This window comes from Corythoichthys intestinalis, chromosome 16 (genome assembly GCF_030265065.1).
Source record: "Corythoichthys intestinalis isolate RoL2023-P3 chromosome 16, ASM3026506v1, whole genome shotgun sequence".
Lineage (NCBI taxonomy): Eukaryota > Metazoa > Chordata > Actinopteri > Syngnathiformes > Syngnathidae > Corythoichthys > Corythoichthys intestinalis.
In genome coordinates, this window is record NC_080410.1 from 42,949,128 (window position 1) to 42,973,217 (window position 24,090).

Sequence of the window (24,090 nt, forward strand, 5' to 3'; positions counted from 1 at the left end):
AGCCACTTTGATTGGTTGTTACTGAAATTGACTGATGTTGTTTTGGGAGCATTTTCTGAGTACAAAACAGGTATAAAGTATGTTCTACAATTTAACTTTTTGACGGCAACAGACGTCTAATCCATTTTAATAACTTAAATTCAAAGTAGATGTCTGGATGTATAGATGTACAGACAGATGTATGGATGTACAGATGTATTGATAGATAGATGTATAGATGAATAGATATATGTATAGATACAGTGCCCTCCATAACTATTGGCACCCCTGAAAAAGATCATTTTGTTGTTTTTTAGCTTCTAATATATATATTTTTTATTCAAATAATATGGGACCTTAATGGGAAAAAAGAGAAAAATCCAACCTTCAATACAAGTGCATTCATTCAGTGGGGAAAAAATCCCACATAAAAAAAAAATTATTTGACATCAAATAATGTGTGTCACAATTATTAGCACCCCTTGTGTTAATACTTTGTACAACCCCCTTTTGCCAACAAAACAAGGTCTGGGGACTGAGATGGCCATGGGAGGAGCTTGATTTTGTGTCTGGTGAACCATTTCTGTTTAGATTTGGACATATGTTTAGGGTCATTGTCTTGCTGAAAGACCCAGTGACGACCCATCTTCAGCTTTCGGGCAGAGGGCAACAGATTTTGATTTAAAATGTCCTGGTATTTCAAAGGATTCATGATGCCATGCACCCTAACAAGGTTCCCAGGGCCTTTGGAAGCGAAACAGCCCCACAGCATCACTGACCCACCCCCATACTTAACAGTGGGTATGAGGTGCTTTTCAGCATGCGCATCTTTCGTGGCACGCCAGACCCACTTAGGCTACGTTCATACTACAGGTCTTAATGCACGAATCCGATTTTTTGTCATATCCGTTTTTTTGGCGTGCCCGTTCAGACTGCTTTTATCCATTGGGCCCGTTCAAGTATTACGCATGCGCACTAATTCGCAGTCCGACACGCGCTAAGCAAGAAGAGCCGCATGCGCAGAAGCATCAAAACAAATGACACACGTCATCCGTCATTCCAGGGATATCATGTTTTGCTTTTCAAAAGGAGGACACAAATAACAGACATAAATAATCCCCGTTTAGGCTTATATTCAAAGTTTATATGGATCGATAGCATGCATGCACTGTCCGTGCACGTCACACACATATGGGCAGTTTTCCCCGACTCTCTCTTGGCCGTGTAAGCAATGTTGAAATATTGCTCACTTGTAACAGAGAAAACTGAGCATTCTCAGGCTTATCCTCATAGGCTGTATTGGCACCATGGAAAAAGTGCTTAGAAAATGGATTTCGTTCCACTGAAATGGATCTACATGACTTCTGCATTGTAATTTACAGACGTTGCTAATTACTACCAAAAAAAAAGTTCTACTCACGGTTTCCAGTCATTTTTTAGTAATTAGCGTTTTCGTGTCGGTCTTTTTTTCCCCCGTGGCGCAGTGATATTGATACGGCGGAGTCGTATCGTCAGTGTGTGAAGCCATTTTAGGTCACGTGCACCAATAGGAGACGAGGACTGTTGCTATGCACTTCGAAAACAAACAATATGGCGGCGACCGTGTCAAGCTACGACACGAGCGAAGATGAACCAAAGATAAGAAAACCGCATTCGGAATTTAGTCAAAAGGCATCGAAACGATGCTATATGCATCTCTCAACTGTCCAAGGGCGAAAAAGGGCAGGAATTTAGAAAAAACGTGCAGAGCCCGCGTGGTTGCGTCAGACAATGGCTTTCTCTCCAGGCTCCGTCGAAGGATCTTGCTGAAAATGCGTCGACTGGGATTTTTAACGACATTGACTACAGGTAAGCCACACACACGCCTTTTGTTGTGAATAACTATGGGAGTTGTGGGCTTCTGGTCAGATCACAATTGAAGTTAAGACTTGCAATGTGAGTTCTGGGCTGTAGCGGTCATTATTATGATGTTAGATTGTTAACTTTGAGCAAAAAGTTTAGATTGACAAATAACATAGTATTTAGTCTGTTTAACCGTAGTTCCAAAAACCTATTTGATAATTTTATTCAGGAAAAAATGGCAGAATGGACAAGCCTATATAATTTGGATTGGAAGATTATGTAAATATGATATGGATGAAACAGTTCTCACATGGTTTATGTGTGTGTGCGTGTTTTTCAGAACTGAAACACCCTTCACTGACAGCTGCAACTTCTTCTGTGAGACCGTCGTCCATTAAAAGATTAGAGTTGACCAGGAAGTGCTGCGAATGGACAAGCTTGTGGAAATATGGCTTTATTGGGACCATGGAAAAAGTGCTTAGAAAATGGATTTTTTTCAAAGACAATACCCTCCTAACTTAGTCACCAGCCAGAAATGTATCTTGATGTGAATACACAAAAATACAGATCTAGTGTTGCTGTTTTTGCTTGTTTTCGGTGTTATATTAATTCTGGCAACACAAAATCTTTATCAAATGTCATAAACACATCTACCAAACATTTGAAACAAGTATTGGTGCCTTAGTATACACATAGGTGAATTCAGAATGAAAAATGTAGCTAATTTCTTGAAGGAAACACTTCAACATTAATGATTTGCACCCAGCACAATGAAATATATATTGAATTAAGCTAAAGGCTTATGTGTCATATTAAAAATATCACAACCTACTATGCAATGAAATATATAAAATAAAAAATGCACGCCATGATTATAAATAGCTGAAAATCAACCCAATTGCTACCACACCCTCCTAAATGTGAATCATGGCAAAAATGGAATAAGACCAAAAAATTACAGGGTGATCAAAAATATAATGTGCCAAAATCATAACGTGATACTTAAAAAATGAAAGACATCACAAAAGAAGTGATGGACATGTGTTGAAGATAACTTCCAAGTTTTATTTCATGTTTCACAAGTGCTCAAATGTGAGCACACCCAGCAGCACGGACAAAATCAAGCCACGATGAGAATTCCTCTCAAACGTGTGCATGTCGCAGTTATTGTCTTGATTGCAACTGTTGTTCGATATTTCGCATCATCAGTACTTGCTGGACGTGTTGGTATGTTAAAGACAAAGTTCGTTATCCATCTTTATGGCACATAACGTATGTTATACACTAAGTGTATGTTCCACCACTTCCAGCAAATATTGATGACATGAAAGATTACATAACAGACGCAATCAACGCGGGAGGGAGGAATTCTCATGTCAACTTGATGTTGTCCATGCTGCTGGTGATGGCCATATTTGAGTACTATGAAAACATGAAATTAAACTTAGTTACTTCCTACATCTGTCCAAGGTAGTTTTTTTTTTTATGTTTTTCATTTTTGACATGGCATTTTGATTTTGGCACAGCCTTTTTTAATCACACTGTATATACACAAAAGTTTGGAATCATTGAAGTATGGTACTGTTGGTACACATTTATTTAAACATGGAAGTGTCTCATACTATAAAAATACACATTACACATACAAATATTGAAAAACGAAAAAAAAATAAATAAAAATAAAAGAATAGTAAAACTGTACATGACAACATTACTCCTCAAAATCGCTTTACTCAAAGTCATCATCCCATCCAAGTGTCTTCTGTTTCTTTGGAAACATTCTCACATGCTTGGCACCGATATAAATTTAAGTTTAAGTTTTGCAGACATACAGGAACATCTTCCCATGTCACAATTGGTTGCCTTTCAACTACAGTTGACTACTTGCAAAACAGTATCAGGGGCAGGATTTTTAGTCATCCATGTCACTGCCAACTGCCCATCCTCAATGTCCCACCCATTCCCAATGGGTGAAGGGGCACACATTTTAACTGTCAGACAACGTTTCATAATTGCTGCTTGATAGTTTGCTGTCCTGCAATGTTGGTACAGAGCATCAGTTTTGGGGGGAATAGAATGTTCTGGCAAGGCTGACGAGGCTATACAGAAAGATCTGCATTTGGCATCATTTTTGGCACATGACTGGCCAAACAGGTGGCACACGTATTTACACAACGTGTTAAATGTTTGTAGGTCAAGTTTAAAACTGCTGCCCAGCTTTGCAAACCCAGTCAGGTATTCTTTTTTATGACGTGCAAAAGAAAAGGTTTTTTTTGCCTTTGCCATGAAAGGCACAAGCAGAGTCACAACCTGTGAATGTATGGATGCCAATGAGTGCTGAACACACACTAGTGCCAGGAGCTGCAGAGACCTTAGAGACGTCAGTCCTCGTTCTGTTGCCTCCTCCTGTGAAAAAATGCAATTTACACTGTAAATCTATCTGCAGACTTACAGCAATCACTGCCACGTCAGTATCAGGGCTTTTATTGACTACAGCTTGATGTTCTTGAGCCAAAAGGTTTATTTAACCATTGTCACCCATAACTGGTATGCAATAAAAAGTTATACTGGATTCACTTTCGACACACTGTACACTATATACATTTTATAACAAAGTGGTATTGATATCTGGGCTAAAAAATGGTATCGTTACAACACTAGTTTAAATAAGAATTTTTTGAGCATAAGTTAATAACAATTAACCTTGTAGTAAAGGCGTGCGTGTGGCTTACCTGTAGTGAATGTCGTTAAAAATCCCAGTCGACGCATTTTCAGCAAGATCCTTCGACGGAGCCTGGGGAGAAAGCCATTGTCTGACGCAACCACGCGGGCTCTGCACGTTTTTTCTAAATTCCTGCCCTTTTTCGCCCTTGGACAGTTGAGAGATGCATATAGCATCGTTTCGATGCCTTTTGACTAAATTCCGAATGCGGTTTTCTTATCTTTGGTTCATCTTCGCTCGTGTCGTAGCTTGACACGGTCGCCGCCATATTGTTTGTTTTTGAATTGCATAGCAACAGTCCTCGTCTCCTATTGGTGCACGTGACCTAAAATGGCTTCACACACTGACGATACGACTCCGCCGTATCAATATCACTGTGCCACGGGGGAAAAAAAGACCGACACGAAAACGCTAATTACTAAAAAATGACTGGAAACCGTGAGTAGAACTTTATGTAAATTACAATGCAGAGGTCATGTAGATCCATTTCAGTGGAACGAACCAACACAATTTTGGCTCAGCCAATACAGCCTATCAACCCATTTTTATTTTTTATGACTGTTGTGAAGCCCAGCCCTTCCCCGAAAGCCGTGTTCACTGCAAGCTAGGCGCTAATAACGCACAGGTGCATCGCTACGGTAACGACTCTCTCGCTATTTGATGACGTAATTGCTGCATGAAATCCGATTTGCGGGACTGGACAGTACAGACCGCCGCGACAGTCTGGAAAAATGTGGCCCAGATCGGATTTAGACCACATACGAAAGAGACCCAGATCGGATTTGAAATGGTCCCGTTCTATGCGACTTGTCACATTTAGACCGTCAAGTTAATGCCTCACTCGAGTCGGAAAAACACGAAAAAATCGGATTCGTGCATTAAGACCTGTAGTATGAACGTAGCCTTAGAGTGTTTGTTGCCAAAAAGCTCAATCTTGGGCTCATCTGATCAAAGCACACAGTCCGGGCTGAAGCCTGGGACCGTGTGTATTTTTGTGTGAGACCAAGATTGAGCTAATTTTTTCTTTAAATGGGATTTTTTCCCCACTGAATGAATGCACTTGTATTGAAGGTTGGATTTTTCTCTTTTTTTCCATTAAGGTCCCATATTATTTGAATTAAAGTGATCCTCTAACTTAAATACATGTAGGCTCTAATAAACCACAATTGTTCTCTTGCACTAAAATATGTTGTTAGAAACACATAAAATGTTAAATCAATGGCAATATTTTATAATATTTAGTCCATATTTTGACCGTTAGTTGGCGCCATGGTTTGCGGGCTGGCAGTGATGACGTAATTGGTATCTTTCCAAATGTGTAGTGTGTTCAACAATTGCTTATTGCTGCCTAAACTCGCGAAGTAAAATGACACGATGTGCTGCTTTTGGATGAAATTTCCAGTCAAACGGAAACAAGTGGGGTGGAGTGAGTGGTCAAGGTGGAATTATTATTTTTAGTGAATAAATGTGCATAAGTGGAAGTTTCTCCCCCTTTTTGGTCCCTGTATGCACGTTTCCTACCCGCATTACAACTGGCGCCCGAACATTTTTCCTGGATCCTCAGTCAAGTAAGGGATCCGTCTATTTTCTGGATCCGATGGTCCCATCGCGTCTGCACTAATGGTTTTGGATCTGTCCATTTTTTTGATTTGTCGGTCCCACAGCGGCTTTTCGGATCAGTCTATTTTGTGGAATCGACGGCCTAATCGCGGCTGCGATATTACCATGGGATCGGTCTAATTCCTGCATCTTCGAGTGAGTAAAAAACACGGATTTGGATTACTATTGCTATCTTTTTTGTTGACTGTTCTTCGTGGGAGTTTTCCCCAAATCATACTAAATAATTAAAGCACTATGGCACGCTACAGTGACGACTCTGACGTGGACCTTACAACAATGTTAGTTCGTCAGGGAACGCGTGTTTGCGTACTGCTGAGCTCCCGAGTGAAGAGTGGTCAAGGTGGAAATATTAATTTTTGTGAATAAATGTGCATAAGTGGAAGCTTCTCCCCTTTCTGGTACTTTTATACACGTATCCTAGCTACCACGCGTTACAATGTACAAGACCTGGATTACACAAGGTGTGCTCTTTGGCCTTTACTGTATGTAAAGCACACGACAGCTCTGGATGCTAACAATCTACATAATTATATTGGGATAAGTTTGAAAACACAATATGCTTACCTTGAATATCTGCTAATAAAACCGGAGTTCCCAAATCCCAACAGCATGCACTCTCGCTACCAACCGGAGTTCCCAACAGGACTCTCTCGCATCACCAGTTTTGCCCAACTTTTGTCTTATCAGGTATTTGCTGCACGCATTTTTCCCTGAAGCTCGTCTTGTGAACGACTGATAGTGCTGTCCTGCTCTTCACTTTTCAGATCTGGTTCAAATAGGAAGCGTAGAACTGATGACATGTTGGGAAAGCTAACGAGTGACACGCTGGAATTGCGACAACGGGACCAGTGACGTCACGCACTGCGATATAACAAGAATGGCGACTTATCACTTAAAATAATTTTACAAACTTTATTAAAACAAAAACATTAAGAGGGGTTTTAATATCAAATTATTATAACTCATACTAACATTTATCTTTTAAGAATTACTTGTCTTAAAAATAGAGGATCCCTTTAAAAATATATATATTAGAAGCTAAAAAACACATCTTTTTCAGGGGTGCCAATAATTATGGAGGGCACTGTAGATAGCTAGATAGATGCATAGATGTACAGATGGATGTATACATATACTGTATAGATGTGTTGGGATTATTGTGAATACAGTTAACATTTATGCTTTCCTTATTATAGTCAGTCATCAGATAGGATAACTTCTGTCTAGTCAGCCTTTCCTTTGTCCTGGGCCATGTGGCCCCCTTGTAGTCTAAGTATTCTATTCTATGTTCTATGTTGCTTTCCTTCCGCTCCCATCATAGTGTTTGCCCCTGAATAAAACAAACTGGGGGAGCAGCTACCAATCTCCACAAAAGCTACATTGAATTCCTGCGTGTTCTTTTTTAGCCAAGTTAGGTGTATATAAACCTAGCTTCAAATCTAACAAGGTGTATAGATAGATGTATGGATGTATAGATGTATTCATAGATAGATCTATAGATCGTTGTATAGACAGACAGATAGATGTATGGATGTATATATATATATATATATATATATATATATATATATATATATATATATATATATATATATATATATATATATATATATACGTATATATATAGATATATATATAGATGTATCGATAAATGTATGGACGTATAGTTTTATAGATAGATAGATGTACAGATAGATGTATGGATGTATAGGATGTAATGCTTCACAATTTCATTCCACATTTGTATAATGAGAAAGGGCTATTCTATTCTAGATAGATGCATGGATGTACAGATTTATAGATAGATAGGTGTATACAAACATAAATGTATACATAGATAGATGTATAGATAGATGTGTACATAGATAGATGTATGGATGTATAGATTTATAGATAGATTTATGAATGTATAGCTGTATCGATAGATTTATAAATAGATGGATGTATGGATGTATAGATGGAGATAGCTAGGTAGATGTATGGATGATTAGATATATGTATGAATGCATAGACAGACAGATGTATAGATAGATACATATATACATAGATATATAGATAGATGTATGGATGGTTAAATGTATAGATAGATGGATGTATCGATGTATAGGTAGATGTATAGGTAGATGTATGAATGTATAGATACAATAGATGTATAGATAAATGTATGTATATAGAAAGACATCGATGTATGGATGTATAAATGTATACATAGATATATAGATAGATGTATAGATGTAAAGATAGATAGATGTATAGATACATGTATGGATGTTTAAATGTATGGATTTAAAGATGTATAGATACATAGATGTATAGATAAATGTATGGATGTACAGACGTATGGATAGATAGATATATGGATGCATAGATGTGCGGATAGACAGATATAGATAGATATAGACAGATGGACAGACAACAACTATTTGACATTCTGGTATAAACAAGTGATAATAAGTGAAATATATAAATATATAATACATCCAAAATAAATAAATAAATAAATAAATAACACTCTAACATAGTAATAAAATGTGAATAATGAATCTGAAATACCGAAAGCATTTCCTGGTCATCTATGGATTCTTGAGCCTCACCCTCGGTCAGGTTCACACAAGTTCTTTTCAGCTGCATCACCAGGTCATATGCAACAGGGACATTCTAAACATGAATAATTTGAGTGTTAACGATAAGAGCTTTTAAAGTACACTAGATTGTGCGATGCTTTACCTTTTCCAAATCCTCCATGTCTTTAAAAACATCACAATCTAACACTGAGGAAAAAATGTTTTTATTTACCTATATGCAGTACACATGACTGACTTGTCTTGAACTCAACAAGGATGCTCGAGAAAATGTTCCCACCTGTGCAGCGGCCTGCTTTGTGGCCGTAATTCGTGAACCCTGCGTTGCAGGCACAGTAAGGGCCGCTGTCTCCAATTTGGCATGTTCCATTTCCACAGTAGTTTCCTCCATCAGTCGAACATCCGGCTAAACAAAAAGTAGTTCGTAGGAATGCCAAAACAACATAACTACTTGAGACCGTTTAGAATTTTTGAGTCTCTTGTCTTTGGTAATGCTAACCTTCACATGGCCCTTCAGGTGACGTGAAGTTGTTGGCGCCAGACTTGATTGCGTAGCCGGCATTACAAATGCAGCGATAGCTGCCAGGTGTGTTGATGCAAGCAGCATTGGGCCCACATAAATGTTCCCCCAGACACTCATCCACATCTACACAGTGAACAGACGAAAATCATCAATCTCTAAATAGAACAACAAATACAGACCATTGATGATTTTTGACACTCTTCCACGAAGAAACATTTCTGACCTTCACACAGCCCTTCAGGTAACGTGAAGTTGCCGGCACCAGACTTGATTGTGAAACCGGCTTTACAAATGCAGTGATAACTGCCAATCGTGTTGATACATGCCTCATTTGGCCCACACGAATGTGCCTCAGTACAATCACCCGCATCTACACAGTGAGTAGACAAACATCAACAATCTCTAAATAAGGAAGTCATCCCCATTGCCAGAGGTGGGTAGTAACTGGAGATGTCCGATAATGACTCTTTATCCGATATCCCGATATTGTCCAACTCCAAAAACCCGATACCGATATCAAACCAATATCGATGTATGCGGTCGTGGACTTAACAAGCCCTACTACTGTGGGACCATGGGACTTATGAGGAAGTGAGTAAACATCGTGTTTTGTATTATGTCAAATACTGGGATCATTTTGATATGTAGGTGGCTTGCATTTTGTGGCTGACATGACCGACGAGCTCTAACTTGTTCGCCGCCCAGTCGTCATGCGAAATGATCCGGGCTAGTTATGTGTGATTTTCCGCTTCAAAGACTTTGAAACATCACTCGGTTCGGGTTAGCATGTCGGCTAGCTGTCACGCCTCATGGTTTGTTTACATTCTCCGAAGCCGGGGAAGGGAAATGACATAAGCCCGACTTAGGTGGCATAAAACATCATTCGGGAGGTGCAACAGTAAAGGTGAAGTCAACAGTTTTGACCATTATGGAGTAATTTTGCCATGTCGTCCTGAATAAATGCATTTTTATTATTTCATATTCCATTTAGCACACGACTGTTATTTGTCATGACCATGCCATTTATTTAGCTATTGGGGAAAAATACTTGGATAAAAAGAATATCCTGTAAAAATATTGAAGTAGAGGGACGAAACGATGAAATTTTGTGGCTTTCTTCGTCGCGTTTTCCTCATTCTGAATAATTCCCCCTCAATGGGCTGCATACTAAATCAGATGAAATCGTTACTCTGCTGACATCATCCACCTGTTCGGGACGCTAGAGCCCTATAATGGCAGGCGTGGGTAACCGGCAGATTAAAAGACTAATTTCTCGTGATCTGCGCTTTGCTAAATTGTTGTATATTGCCGAATCGTCTCAAAATATGTTTTCTAATTCACATAATAATGCTGTTTCAGACTTTTTTTCCTCCTGTCGTACGCACTTTAATCAATGATAAATGTAACAACTTCACTTTATTCCCATAAACATTCAGTGAAAAATTTAAAAAACTTCAACTGAAGTTATGGAAGCAGTGCCTATATTGCACCACTATACAGTGGTACCTCTGTATATGAAGTTAATTCGTTCCAGGACCCTGTTTGTAAATCGAAATGGTCATATGTCGAGCGGGATTTTCCCATAGGAATACATTATAACAATTAATTCGTTCCACAGCCCGAAAACCTTCACTAAATCCCTAAAAAATACTCCTGGTACGATTACAAAAGGCATTTGTAAAAGTGTTATAACACTCACGAGGTCTGCAGTTATTCTTCTGACATTCATTAATATCTGCGGGTGAGAAAAAAAAAGAAATCAAACATGAAACCAACTGTGAAACAAATCTGATATGGTTTTATAACTTTGGAGACAAGATTTACCTCTACAATTAAACGATTCAAGAGTGAAACCATCATGACATTTGCAGGAAAAGCTGCCAAGGGTGTTGAAACACTGTGCGAAATCTCCACAAATTCCAGCAGTCTCATTACATTCGTCATGATCTTTAAGAAGAAAAAAACAATTAATAAATAATTACTCATGCAACAGTCATTGGTGTTTGTTTGAAAAGAGAAATTGTTTTATCAATGATTTAGTATTCTAGGAAAATTGCAGTACAGGTAGTCCCCGGGTTTACAACGTCAGGGTTTTTTCTTTTTTTAGTTGCACAGACAGTAACTAATTGTACCTCACAGTATCTTATTTTATACTTGAATAACATGACTTGTTCTGTCCCTTCACTAAACCTGAAGTTGTTCAGCTTGACAGACAGCAAACAAAGCAATTGTGTTTTTTGTAGTGTTTAGCTTCCTTCGCTTTTGACAATTTGTAAAGCTGTAACCAGTGTTGTCACAGATCACCGTATTTGAAAAAGTAATTTAATTATTAAATATGCCACAAAACGTACTTTACATTCAATAAGACTTACAACACATCCCAAAGATGCTAAAGGAACACATCACTTCATGTCATAAATGTGCAACACGAATATGATGTAAAAAATGGTTGCCGACTTCACGAGGACGAGCGGGAGCGACGACTACCCTCCGTTGCAAGGCAAAGTTACGAAACGGCCGCGCATGTACCGGCTCAAACCTATCGCTGGAACCCTCCAGAAGGAAGGAAAAATACCCACATTCATTCATGGACGCACACAAATCAACATTCCCTCGCACATCTCAACAGTTGGCTGCACTCGGCTCGAATGTGCACCCGTGCTGGCATGTGTCAGTCCTAAAACGTATGACTTGAGATCAAAACAGGAAGACCTATGAGCATTTACCATGGAAACGAACACGTAGCGGGAACCTTTCTAACATTTTCTATTCATAATGCTCTTAGTACATGATGACAATTCTTCATTCTACATACATTATGAAGCAAAATAGTAACGTACAGACGCTAAGGAAACTAACTTTTAGTTACTGGTTTGTAAAAATGAATGCGTTAGATTACTTGTTACTGAAAGAAAGTAATCAGATTACAGTAACGCGTTCGCGTTAGTGACAACACTGGCTATAACACACATATGTACTGTACATGTCTGTTCAAAATCACACGTATTTTAACAATAAAACACTCCACAAAAAACAATTGATGTTCAAACATCTATCTAGTCTGATCAATATGGAAATTTACTCGATTAAGCCTGATTTGCATCACAAAAGTCCGCTATCTTAAATGCTTCCAATTCCTAATATCAAATCACTTTTTTTTGTAGCTCTAAACTTTATTACAAATGCATACACAAACATATATGAGCTGAAACAACTTACAGCCTTATGTGGGCCAAACCAGAGCGCAGCTATTCTTTATCCGTGTCAGACGTCTGAGTGCTCCTGTATAGAAGCATTATTGAACGACAGCCCAGCCAGACCCAACGCTGCCACCAGAGGGCAGTGTTTACTTCCGTTAAACAAATTACATACTTTCGGACTTTTGGGATAATTTCGACCCATTACAAAATATTTTCTTGTTCATTTCACTCATTTTTGCCCTTTTTTTTTTTTTAAAATTGCCCTACTGCTTTTTTAGACATTTTACCGGCAAAGTCTTAATTTTAAATTAATATATAGGAAAGTCAATTATATGCAATGACATTTTCGGCCACCAGGGGGGCTATGCCCGGCCCGGCTCCCCCTTAATCTCCACGTATGATGACGCCTTTCGTTGCCATAGCAACTTGTGAGCTGTGTCAATAATTTGGCCCAGTGTGAGCAGGCCCATATCTCATTTGGACACTTGCTAAAAATAGTGTGAACAGTAAGGGAATCTGACCTTTTAGGCAGATTGCCGGAATCACGCCAGCCAAACCGCTGCACCCGCGCAGCTCCAACAACTTGGGCCGGCAAAATTCCAACAACCCGGCCAAAAGGCCAAACTCCGCGTGTTCACCTTAGTCTTAACCCCTTCTACTGACTCCATTTTAAAAGCTGGAAAAAGGCTTTGAAACACAAGTTGACAATTTATTCAGGTCAACAGCGATCAAACAGCAAGGCAAAACAGCAACAGACCCAGGCGAGGAGGCAGACTCGTTCCAGGGTCACCATATCACAAGTCAACAAAAGGTTCCCGAGAAAAATGACAATTAGTAAAACATTGTCTGTTTGAATGCTTTAGTGGGGCGGGCCGTGGGCAGGAAGACGGGTGTGTTTGGGTCTTCATTTGTTGCAGATTTGGGTGGTCAAGTTCATGTGTCACCGTTGCTGGGTCATGGTTAACTCATTCACTCCCAGCCATTGTCACCGGAGCAAGGCCCTTCGCTCCCGGCCGTTTTACTGGATTTTGACTGATTTTGGAAGGCCCACAGAAAATTCTGTTCTATTGCTATGTAAACATGGAACCCACCAAACGAAAAATTTGACTCTCTTATTCTTCTCTTCTATCTTCCATTCTTTAGAAATCAGCATTAGAAAATAGCTTAGTTTGAGCAATTTTCCAATTTCTGATGAAAAAACAGAAATTGAGATTTTTGTAAAAGCATACATTTTAAACATGACTTTAACACAGCTATTTTTCGCTTTTGTGACACCCCAAACATAAGAATGTTTTCGTTCTACAAAATAACATAAACAACAAGATAAATAGAGCTTTTGATCGCAAAGTAACAATTTATTTACTCATAACTAAGCTATTGAACTGTTGAACTATTTGCGCACGTAACGGGGAAGGCTCTCGGCTGCTCCTGGTTGAATGAGGTGGCTCCCAGTAATCTGAGGAGTCCGGATCAAGATCGGTCTCACTTTTTTCATCATCTTCATCGTTGGTTTCAACCTTGGGCTTAGGAGTAACGCAACGTGAGCTCCGCAGAACGCGTGTGGAACCTGACGCTGTTGTGGCCGTCACCGTGTCTTATCAAGATAGATTTTTTTGAATCCTTCTTTGACGATGGTTTCGTTTTCTTTTCAAAACACTCCTCCAGTGTCGTTTGCCTTTATTTTCCCCGATCGTTCTCCACATTTTTCTCAAATTCTCACGCGTCTTCACAAGATCCCTCCAACTTCCGTTTCCTGACTATTTTTCTTCACTTCCTTCCTTGGCCCGAGATGAGTTCTTACAAAATGCGCTACTACCCTCCAGTGGCCAGTTTTATTGCTTTGAAATGAGTTTTGAGCATTGTGCATTGCAGTTTAGGTGCAACAGAACCTCGAGATGCCTATTGTCAAAAAAAAAAAAAAAAAAAAAAACCACATAAAAGACGTATAAATATGTTTTTGGGACACGGAAACAATTAAAAATAGAACATATTTATACGTTTTTGCGAGCAAATGAGTTAATGAGGCAACTCCGGTGGGAGGTTCGAGGCGCCTCACCGTCTGAGAGGCGCTGAGCTATCAAACTTGGAGTTCTTTTTGTTATCGGGTGTTGTGGCAGTACAGGACGTCCCGCCATTTGTTCTGGACTGTCCTGAAGAGCTGATTGCAGGGTTACGTGTTGCAGACGTGGGCTTGTAGATGTCTTGCCTATCACCTAGTAGTCAGCGTCAATCTTGCTCAGTCAGTTGCATGACGCACGCGTTGGGCTTCCGTGGTTTGAAGGCGTCCTTATGTGCGCGTTGTCTTGACGCTGTAAGTTCTAATCATTCCAAGTGCAACTGTTCATAATATCAAATATATTGGTTTTTTTTAGGGCTGTCAAAATTATCGCGTTAACGCGCGGTAATAAATTTTTAAAATTAATCACGTTAAAATATTTGACGCAATTAACGCACATGTCCCGCTCAGACAGCATTCTGCCTTTTGGTAAGTTTTACAGCAAGGCTTTTTGTGCTGTAACAGCGAACTCTTGTGGTCGCTTTGCGACATGGTTTATTTTTTTCTTGCTAGTTCAATATTGCTGCACGACGTCTCGGGCTGACGCCTACGTTGTAATGTTGTGCTTATATGATCCTTGGACAAGATTTGTCCGTAAGTATGGTTGTTGTAAAGAATGTACATATTATGTTAGTAAGCAAAATGTTCTATTTTTTGTATGAGACGCTAATTGTTTATGTTTAGTGAACCTGTATAGCGTGCTAAGCTAACGTTGTTGCTAATGCAATGCTTGTGTACTTTTTTTTTTTGTAGTTTTATGACGGTCTAAAGAGGACAATGGTTTGAGGCTATTTTATTAATAAATCAGATGAAAAAGGAAGAAGTCTGATTATTAAGGCGTCGTTCACTAGCTGTCTAGCTTTGGAAAAAGTAGACGCTTCGGAGTGAGGACAGCATAGACAGATTTAAATGACAGTAGAGTGAAATGCCCACTACAGTCCTTATGTACCGTATGTTGAATGTACAGTGGGGAGAACAAGTATTTGATACACTGCCAATGGATTTTCCCATTGGCAGTGTATCAAATACTTGTTCACCCCACTGTATATATCCATCTTGTGCCTTATCTTTCCATTCCAACAATTTATTTTACAGAATATATATATAATTTACAGAAAAATATGGCATATTTTATAGATGGTTTGAATTGCGATTAATTGCGATTAATTACGATTAATTAATTTTTAAGCTGTAATTAACTCGATTAAAAATTTTAATCGTTTGACATCCCTAGTTTTTTTCTTAAACCATGATATAAATGCTATTTGTTTTTATCTTAGGTGTTTTAGAAGAATACAAACAGTCAAACAGTAAATACGAGAAAAGATACTATTCCTTCAACAGCTGGCCCTAAAAATCAGATTTGCGGAAGAATCCCATTAGAATCAGATATCCCTGCAGTCTGAACGCAACCTCATTCCCCCATAAATTTGATTGCTTAGGCGAAGATTGCCTCTCTCCGAGAGCTCCTCTAATTTTCACTGTGATTTTTGAAATCTTGTTGAACTAAATACTAGGGTTGTTCCGATCATGTTTTTTTGCTCTCGATCGTTTTAGTTTGAGTATCTGCCGATCCCGATATTTCCCGATCCGATTGCTTTTTTTTTTTTTGCTCGCGATTCAATTCCAATCATTCCCGATAATTTTTTCCGATCATATAGATTTTGGCAATGCATTAAGAAAAAAATGAATAAAACTCGGACGAATATATACATTCAGCATACAGTACATAAGTACTGTATTTGTTTATTATGACAAGAAATCCTCAAGATGGCATTTACATTATTAAAATTCTTTCTGTGAGAGGGATCCACGGATAGAAAGACTTGTAATTCTTAAAGGATAAATGTGACTTTGTATATTGTGACTAAATATTGCCATCTAGTGTTGAGCTTTCAGTAAATGATACTGTAGCCATTTAACTGTTCTGCCCAAATGCATGATGGGAGGTGCAACCATGACTGTGCGTCGTGGCACCAATTGATATATCTTCTCTGCGTTGGGAAATAACATAGGGTGTTAGGAAAAAGATCAATTACTACCTTTCTTTCCCAGATTGCTTCTCACCATATTTCTAATTGTTGAGAGAGGGATTGTAAGGCTTTTGCCAATTAAAAAAAGGCTCCAAAGACTGCCAAAATCCACTCTACTCATTTTACGCTGCCTTTTAGCTGTATATACGGGTAAAATGGCGCCTTTATAGATTGAACGCGACAATGCGTGAGTGGGTCGTGCAGCGCATGCGTTAATTGCGTTAAACGTGATTAATTAAAAAAAAATTAATTACTGCCGTTAACGCGATAAATTTGATAGCCCTACTTTAAGCCAAAACTAAAGACTCTGGATGAGTGGAAGACATTTTGTCTATAACGTTAAATACAATTAGAAAACGATTTAATTAAAAAAAGGCATGTCCGATATTTTTTTTGCCAATTCCGATACTTTGAAAATGAAGTGATCGGACCCGATCGGCATCCCGATCGATCGGGACATCTTTACTAAATACCGTCATTATTAATTATTGAGCTCCAAATTTGTAACATTTTTAAGTGAAACACGCAACTAGCAACTCAACATAATTACATTTATTTATCGGGCAAGGCAGAATTTCTAAGACACAGTTATTTGAAAGAAAAACTACCGGTAAATCTTTACTAAATGAGTTGGGTGTCATAATGTGTCAAAGAATAATTCAATTGCTAGCTTTGAGGTAACTTGTTGCTAGGTGGAATTCATTTATGTCTCAAAAAACACATGCTAGCACCAACAGGTTATTTTTCTAAATACGAAAACATGTTCATACCAACGCATTTTCCATCGTATAACTCAAATCCCAGATCGCACATGAAGACCGACTCCACCGAGATGAGCGACAGGTACAGAGCTGAAAGAGAAAAGACGAGAAATTGCATTCAGCTCGCAGTTCATCGCCTGCTCACACTTGTGACATGTCTTCAAGTGGTGCCCACGATTCATCTCCCACCAGTCGCTCAATCCATCCAAAAACGCACCCACAGCCATGTCAAATGATACATTTGACATGGAATTAGTGTGAGAGAGACTTTGTCAAAAAGGCAAATGCCCTCATTTTTCCTCCCTCATTTCCTCGGATTGTTCCCGTCTACGCAGTGTGCACCATCACTCATTCACAAGGGCTTCCTATGGGTAAGGAAACCTCGGCTGGCAATGAGGGTGACAACAAGCCTAAGCCCTACACAAAAAAAAACTATTATGATGTCATTTCACTTAAAAACAAAGACAAAATATTGTGTCTCCTATACAGTCCCTGACAAAAGTCTTGTCGCTTATCCATTTTGTAGAAACAATTGCTAATAACCTGAGTTTTAATGATTCAATTGGTTTCAGAAATGGCTCATATGAAAGCTAAGACCCTCCCAAATGATGTTGAATGTTCAAAAATATATGTTTCACTGAAAAAAGATGAATCATTTCATGAAGACATCAAGGTCAAAAGTTTTGTCGCCTACAGAAAATACTGTGAAAAATGAACGAATAATGTACTTCAAATCAGGGGTTGCGTTAACCTAATATTTTCCGTCGTTGACCGGTTTTTTAAAATGGTGACGGAAAAAACTGAAGTCCATCCGTCATTTTGGATGACGTGTGTCATTTGTTTTGATGCTTCTGCGCATGCGGGTCTTCTTGCTTAGCGCGTGTCGGACTGCGAATTAGTGCGCATGCGTAATACTTGAATGGTCTCAATGGACAAAGGCAGTCTGAACGGGCACGCCAAAAAAACAGGTATGACAAAAAATCGGATTCGTGCATTAAGACCTGTAGTATGAACGTAGCCATAGGCTTGTTGCTGTTAAAAAGAGGACATAAATAACAGGCATATATAATCCCCGTTTAGGCTTATATTCAAAGTATATGGATCGATAGCATGCACGCACTGTTCGTGCATGTCACACACACATACGGGCAGTTTGCCCCGACTCTCGGCCGTGTAAGCAATGTTGAAATATTGCTTATATGGAGCAGAGAGAAGCACAGCTGCTTGATATGTGATGGCGCGGTGTGGATTCTCTGTTACGCTTGTTCGGACAGAATATTAATTAAAGATGAATGAAAACTAAATACTATTGAATATGTCATTATTAACATTTTAAAAATTTAAGTGACGGGTAAAAATAGATTATGACCGGATTTTTTATGACCCTGTCAGTCAAAATGACAGACAATGAAAAAGTCTAGCGCAACCTCTGCTTCAAATACAAAAATATTTTACATAACATAAGCGAATTAAGTAGTGGTGCTGTGAGATGCAAATGTAATATTTTGTATGACTTCCATGGGCTTAAAGGACTGCATCCATGCGGTTTGGGAAGGATTCATACAATTTATTGTTGAAGTCATCAGGAACATCAAAGAAAGCAGTCTTGCATGCCTCCCAGAGGTCATCAACATTCTTGGGTTTCGTCTTCCATGCTTCCTCTTTCATCCTGTTCATGTCTGGTGACTGGGCTGGCCAGTCCTGGAGGATCTTGATCTTCTTTGCCTTGAGGAACTTTCAGGTAGTGATTGAAGTATTCGATTGAGCACCATCCTGCTGCAGAATTTGTCCCTTTTCATGGTTAGGAATGTAAGAGGCAGCTAAGCCCCATAGTGGTTGTAACCCCAGATCAGGATTTTGCCACCACCAAACTTCACTGTTTTCTGAGTGAATCTCAGATCCATGCGGGCTCCAGTAGGTCTTCTGCAATATTTGCGGCGACTGTGGTGTAATTTAATGGAAGATTCGTCTGAAAAACCCACCTTTTGCCACAAAACAGTGAAGTTTGGTGGTGGGAGCAATTTTTGGGAGCAAATGAGTTAATATCTAAATCCCCGGCAACAAAAGTGAGTTCTGATTATCTTTGCCCATGTGATCAGCAGCAAACTTCAGTCGAGCCTTAAGGTGCCGCTTTTGGAGCAAGGGCTTCCTTCTCGCAAGGCAGCCTCTCAGTCCATGGAGATCCAAAACACGCTTGACTGTGGACACTGACACCTGTGTTCCAGCAGCTTCTAATTCTTGGCAGATCTGCTTTTTGGTGATTCTCGGTTGAATCTTCACCCTCCTGACCAATTTTCTCTCAGCAGCAGGTGATAGCTTGCGTTTTCTTCCTGATCGTGGCAGTGACAAAACAGTGCCATGCACTTTATACTTACAAACAATTGTTTGCACTGTTGCTCTTGGGACCTGCAGCTGCTTTGAAATGGCTCCAAGTGATTTTCCTGACTTGTTCAAGTCAATGATTCGCTTTTTCAGATCCATGTATGTATATTTTTGACCCAGCAGATTTGATCACTTTTTCTGTTTACCCATAATAAAGTCATAAAAGAACCAAACTTCATGAATGCTTTTTGTGACAAAGAAGTATCTGTTCCAATCACTCTATCTGAGAAAAATCAGAGTTGTAGAAATAACTGGAAACTCAAGAGAGCCATGACATTATGTTCTTCACAAGTGTATGTAAACTTTTGACCACACTGTACATCCCTAAATGTCCAAATTGAGTACTGTTTGTCATTCCCCTCCAAAATGTCATGTGACTCATGACAGGAGTGCTGTCAGCATTGATGCAGAGATTGAAGAGGTGGGGGTCAGCCTATTAGTGCTCAGACCATATGCCGCACTCTACATCAAATTGGTGTGCATTGCTGTCACCCCAGGGCGAAGCCTCTTCTGAAGACGGTACATAAGAAAGCCCGCAAACAGTTTGCTGAAAACATGTCAACAAAGCACATGGTGTCCTATGGTCTGATGAGACGGGTGGGCTTTTTTGTGTACCGGCTTCAGAAGAGCTCTACTTTTGTCTCATCTGACGAGAGAACATTCTTCCAAAACGTTTTGGGCATTCTCAGGTAAGTTTTGGGAAAACTCCAACCTGGCTTTTGTATGTCTCTGGGTCAGAAGCGGGGTCTTCTTGGGTATGCTACCAGAGAGTCCCTTTTCATTAATTTTAGTACAGGTTGACACTGTTGTACCCTCGGACTGGACAGCCTGAACTTGTTTGGATGTTAGTCGAGGTTCTTTATCCACCATCTGCACAATCTTTCATTGAAATCTCTCATCATTTTTTCCTTTCCGTCCACATCTAGGGAGGTTAGCCACAGTGCCATGGGCTTTACACTTATTGATGACACTGCGCACGGTAGACACAGGAACATTCAGGTCTACGGAGATGGACTTGTCGCCTTGAGATTGCCCATGCTTACTTACAATTTTGCTTCTCAAGTCCTCAGACAGTTTTTTGGTCTTTTTTCTTTTCTCCATGCTCAATGTGGTCCACACAAGGACTCAGGACAGAGGTTGAGTCAACTTTAATCCATTTTACTTGGCTGGAAGTGTGATTTAGTTATTGCCACCACCTGTTATGTGGCACAGGTAAGTAACAGGTGCTGTTAATTACACAAATTAGAGAAGCATCACATTATTTTTTTAAAGGGTGCCAATACTTTTGTCCGGGCCATTTTGGGAGTTTTGTGTCAAATGATAATGATCCCCCCCCCAATTCTCTTTTGTGTTTTTTCGTTGCAAGCAAAATGAATGAAGGTATTACAACCAAAGCATTTGGAATTGCAATCATTGAGCATTATCTGACAGAATTGCAGGGGTACCAATACTTTTGGCAAGCAGTGTGTAAAGAAAAATCTTTCTCAAACCAATGGATGGCATTTTGAGCAACAAGTGACAAACAATTTTTTAAATCTCTCTTTTTAAGTGAGGTGATGTCATAAATTTTTTTGTATGGCTGTGCCTTGTTGCTGTATATTAATAATAAAAGAGGTTTGTTTTGTCCCTCGAGGGGTTGCAGCTGCTATCAGGCGGATTGTGGACGCAATGAGCTCATAGTTTATAAATGTCTCTTTTTAAAAAAGCAGAACAGGGAGCCCTCTCTATATTTTCTGTACGTCAGATAGGGAGTTGTTGGATGGAAAGCAGAGTCACACATCCTCCCACTTCCCTTTTGTTTGACTGATAGCTGACTCTTTTGACTCTTTCACAAGCTTCTTCCTCCATCCCCAAAACATACAGTACATATTAGGTTCAATGCATATGGTAATTGTTCACATCTTTTGTAGAATGCCTTAAAGAGAATTGTAAGCCATTTACAAGGCCTGTGAAAAGTTTTCCAGACCACTGTTCTGTATGAAAAGCAGTAGCGTAGAATAGAAAGATGAAGTCGTCTCCCGCAATAAGCTGCTTATGGATAAGCAACAAGGGTGGGATGGCAGCCTGTGGCAAATGGAACCAGGGCTCTCTCATTTTAACGTATTGACAACTCGTTTCAAGCGATTGCTAGCCTAATTTTAACATCTAACGATGGGAAAATGTACTGTTTTCAGCATTTAGCTTTCGCCACTATCTAGTCGTTGAAACAAGTTTGCCAATACATTAAAACAAGGTTCTCAATACGGTTAAATGAGATGTTAAAGCAACTTTAGATAATTTTTCAGTTTTGGTCGATTTTAGCGACGCCGGTGGACAAAAGTGGTCGTGTTTTGCTTTAAGGAAGACTGCTTTCAGGTTGCCTGCAGATGGATTAAATGACATTTCTGTTTCCAGCGGCTGTGTTAAGGATGAATAGTAATAAAGTAATGAATATAGTTGTGGCTAAACAATAGCATATGACGGTTAGCAACCGTGTGGCTAACCCCCCACGCCACCAAACGAATTAGATTGAAGGGGAGGGGGTCATGCCAGCGAGTGAAACCTGGGCCAATGTTTATTCTTGAGTATCCTTTTATCCTAGTAGCAACCCTTTTTTTCCCCTCCTCGAACGAAACTTTTCGTCTCTTTTGTTGCTCTGCCACCAATGAATTATTTCTAAACAAGAATAATGTAGAAAAATGCTTGCCTTTATTAAATTCTTCATTGAGTGAGTCCACTGAAATCCGCTCAAGCTGCTCACTTACACACAATGAGTTGCCACAGCAACTGTTTAACAAGTTAAATGATGATTGACGCATGCAAGATCAAACCTTAATGTCTGTCAATCATCGTTAACTTTAATAAGCAACTCCAGCGCACTGCCTGACCAAGACAAACGGCAGGAGTGAGTGTGAGTAACTACGTGATTGGATCGAGACAGCTCTATAAAATACAGCATTTATTGCGATGGACTCAGGGCGTGACGTTTGAAGCGCGAAGTAGCAAGGAATCCCTGTATTTCTTGATGTTTGTTCTTCTCCTCTTCTGTCTACTTCCTTCCTTTCTGTCCCCACATTACCCCTTCCTGTTCGTTGCGCTGTCCTCATGAATGAAAAATAAGGAATAACCACAATGGGAGTATACTGTTCAGACCCAAGGGCATAGGTTTGCATAGGGACGGTAGGGACATAACACTAACAACTTTTCAGGATGCTCAAATTGTCCCAAGCAACCGTGGCCGTTATCTTATTTTGACTAAATTCTTGTGATTTTGTCCAAAGTATGGCTTTTCCTTTGAAGTGTGCTAACGAAGTCATTTCTGAATATTTTTCCCTTTCAACCACTCAAAAATATTCAGTGGCATCAGACCTATCTACACATACAGTGGGGCAAATAAGTATTTATTCAACCACCCATTGTGCAAGTTCTCCTACTTGAAAAGATTAGAGAGGCCTGTAATTGTCAACATGGTGAACCTCAAACCATGAGAGACACAATGTGGAAAAAAAAACAGAAAATCACAATGTTTGATTTTTAAAGAATTTATTTCCAAATTAGAGTGGAAAATAAGTATTTTGTCACCTACAAACAAGCAAGATTTCTGGCTGTCAAAGAGGTCTAACTTCTTCTAACGAGGTCTAACGAGGCTCCACTCGTTACCTGTATTAATGGCACCTGTTTTAACTCATTATCGGTATAAAAGACACCTGTTCACAACCTCAGTCAGTCACACTCCAAACTCCACTATTGCCAAGACCAAAGACCTGTCGGAGGACACCAGGCTGGGAAGACTGAATCTGCAATAGGTAAAGCGCTTGGTGAAAAGAAATGAACTGTGGGAGCAATTATTAGAAAATAGAAGACATACAAGACCACTGATAATCTCCCTCGATCTGGGGCTCAATGCAAGATCTCACCCCCTGGCGTCAAAATTATAACAAGAACGGTGAGCAAAAATCCCAGAACCACACGGGGGGACCTAGTGAATGACCTACAGAGAACTGGGACCACAATAACAAAAGTTACTCTCAGTAACACAATGCGCTGCCAGGGACTCAAATCCTGCACTGCCAGACGTGTCCCCCTGCTGAAGAAAGTACACGTCCAGGCCTGTCTGCGGTTCGCTCGAGAGCATTTGGATGATCCAGAAGAGGACTGGGAGAATGTGTTATGGTCAGATGAAAACAAAATAGAACTTTTTGGTAGAAACACAGGTTCTCGTGTTTGGAGGAGAAAGAATACTGAATTGCATCCGAAGAACACCATACTCACTGTGAAGCATTGGGGTGTAAACATCATGCTTTGGGGATTGTTTTTCTGCAAAGGGACCAGGACGACTGATCTGTGTAAAGCAAAGAATGAATGGGGCCATGTATCGAGAGATTTTGAGTGAAAATCTTCTTCCATCAGC

At 39.6% G+C, this 24,090-nt stretch overlaps 1 protein-coding gene across 3 annotated transcripts in view; it reads right to left on the reverse strand.

The window, feature by feature from the left end:
* Positions 1 to 24,090, reverse strand: part of LOC130904874 (adhesion G protein-coupled receptor E2) — a 57,384-nt gene that overhangs the window by 15,432 nt on the left and 17,862 nt on the right. For 2 of the 3 annotated variants that reach the window (XM_057817961.1, XM_057817960.1), the window contains 8 exons: positions 17,328 to 17,408; positions 11,093 to 11,215; positions 10,968 to 11,003; positions 9,492 to 9,638; positions 9,245 to 9,391; positions 9,026 to 9,151; positions 8,891 to 8,934; positions 8,717 to 8,821 (listed from right to left, as the gene is read on the reverse strand). In XM_057817961.1, coding sequence (XP_057673944.1) covers positions 8,717 to 8,821; positions 8,891 to 8,934; positions 9,026 to 9,151; positions 9,245 to 9,391; positions 9,492 to 9,638; positions 10,968 to 11,003; positions 11,093 to 11,215; positions 17,328 to 17,370 — 771 coding nt within the window. In that variant the 5' untranslated portion in view covers positions 17,371 to 17,408. The remainder of the gene's footprint in view (positions 1 to 8,716; positions 8,822 to 8,890; positions 8,935 to 9,025; positions 9,152 to 9,244; positions 9,392 to 9,491; positions 9,639 to 10,967; positions 11,004 to 11,092; positions 11,216 to 17,327; positions 17,409 to 24,090) is intronic. The other variant, XM_057817962.1, reaches the window with a different exon arrangement.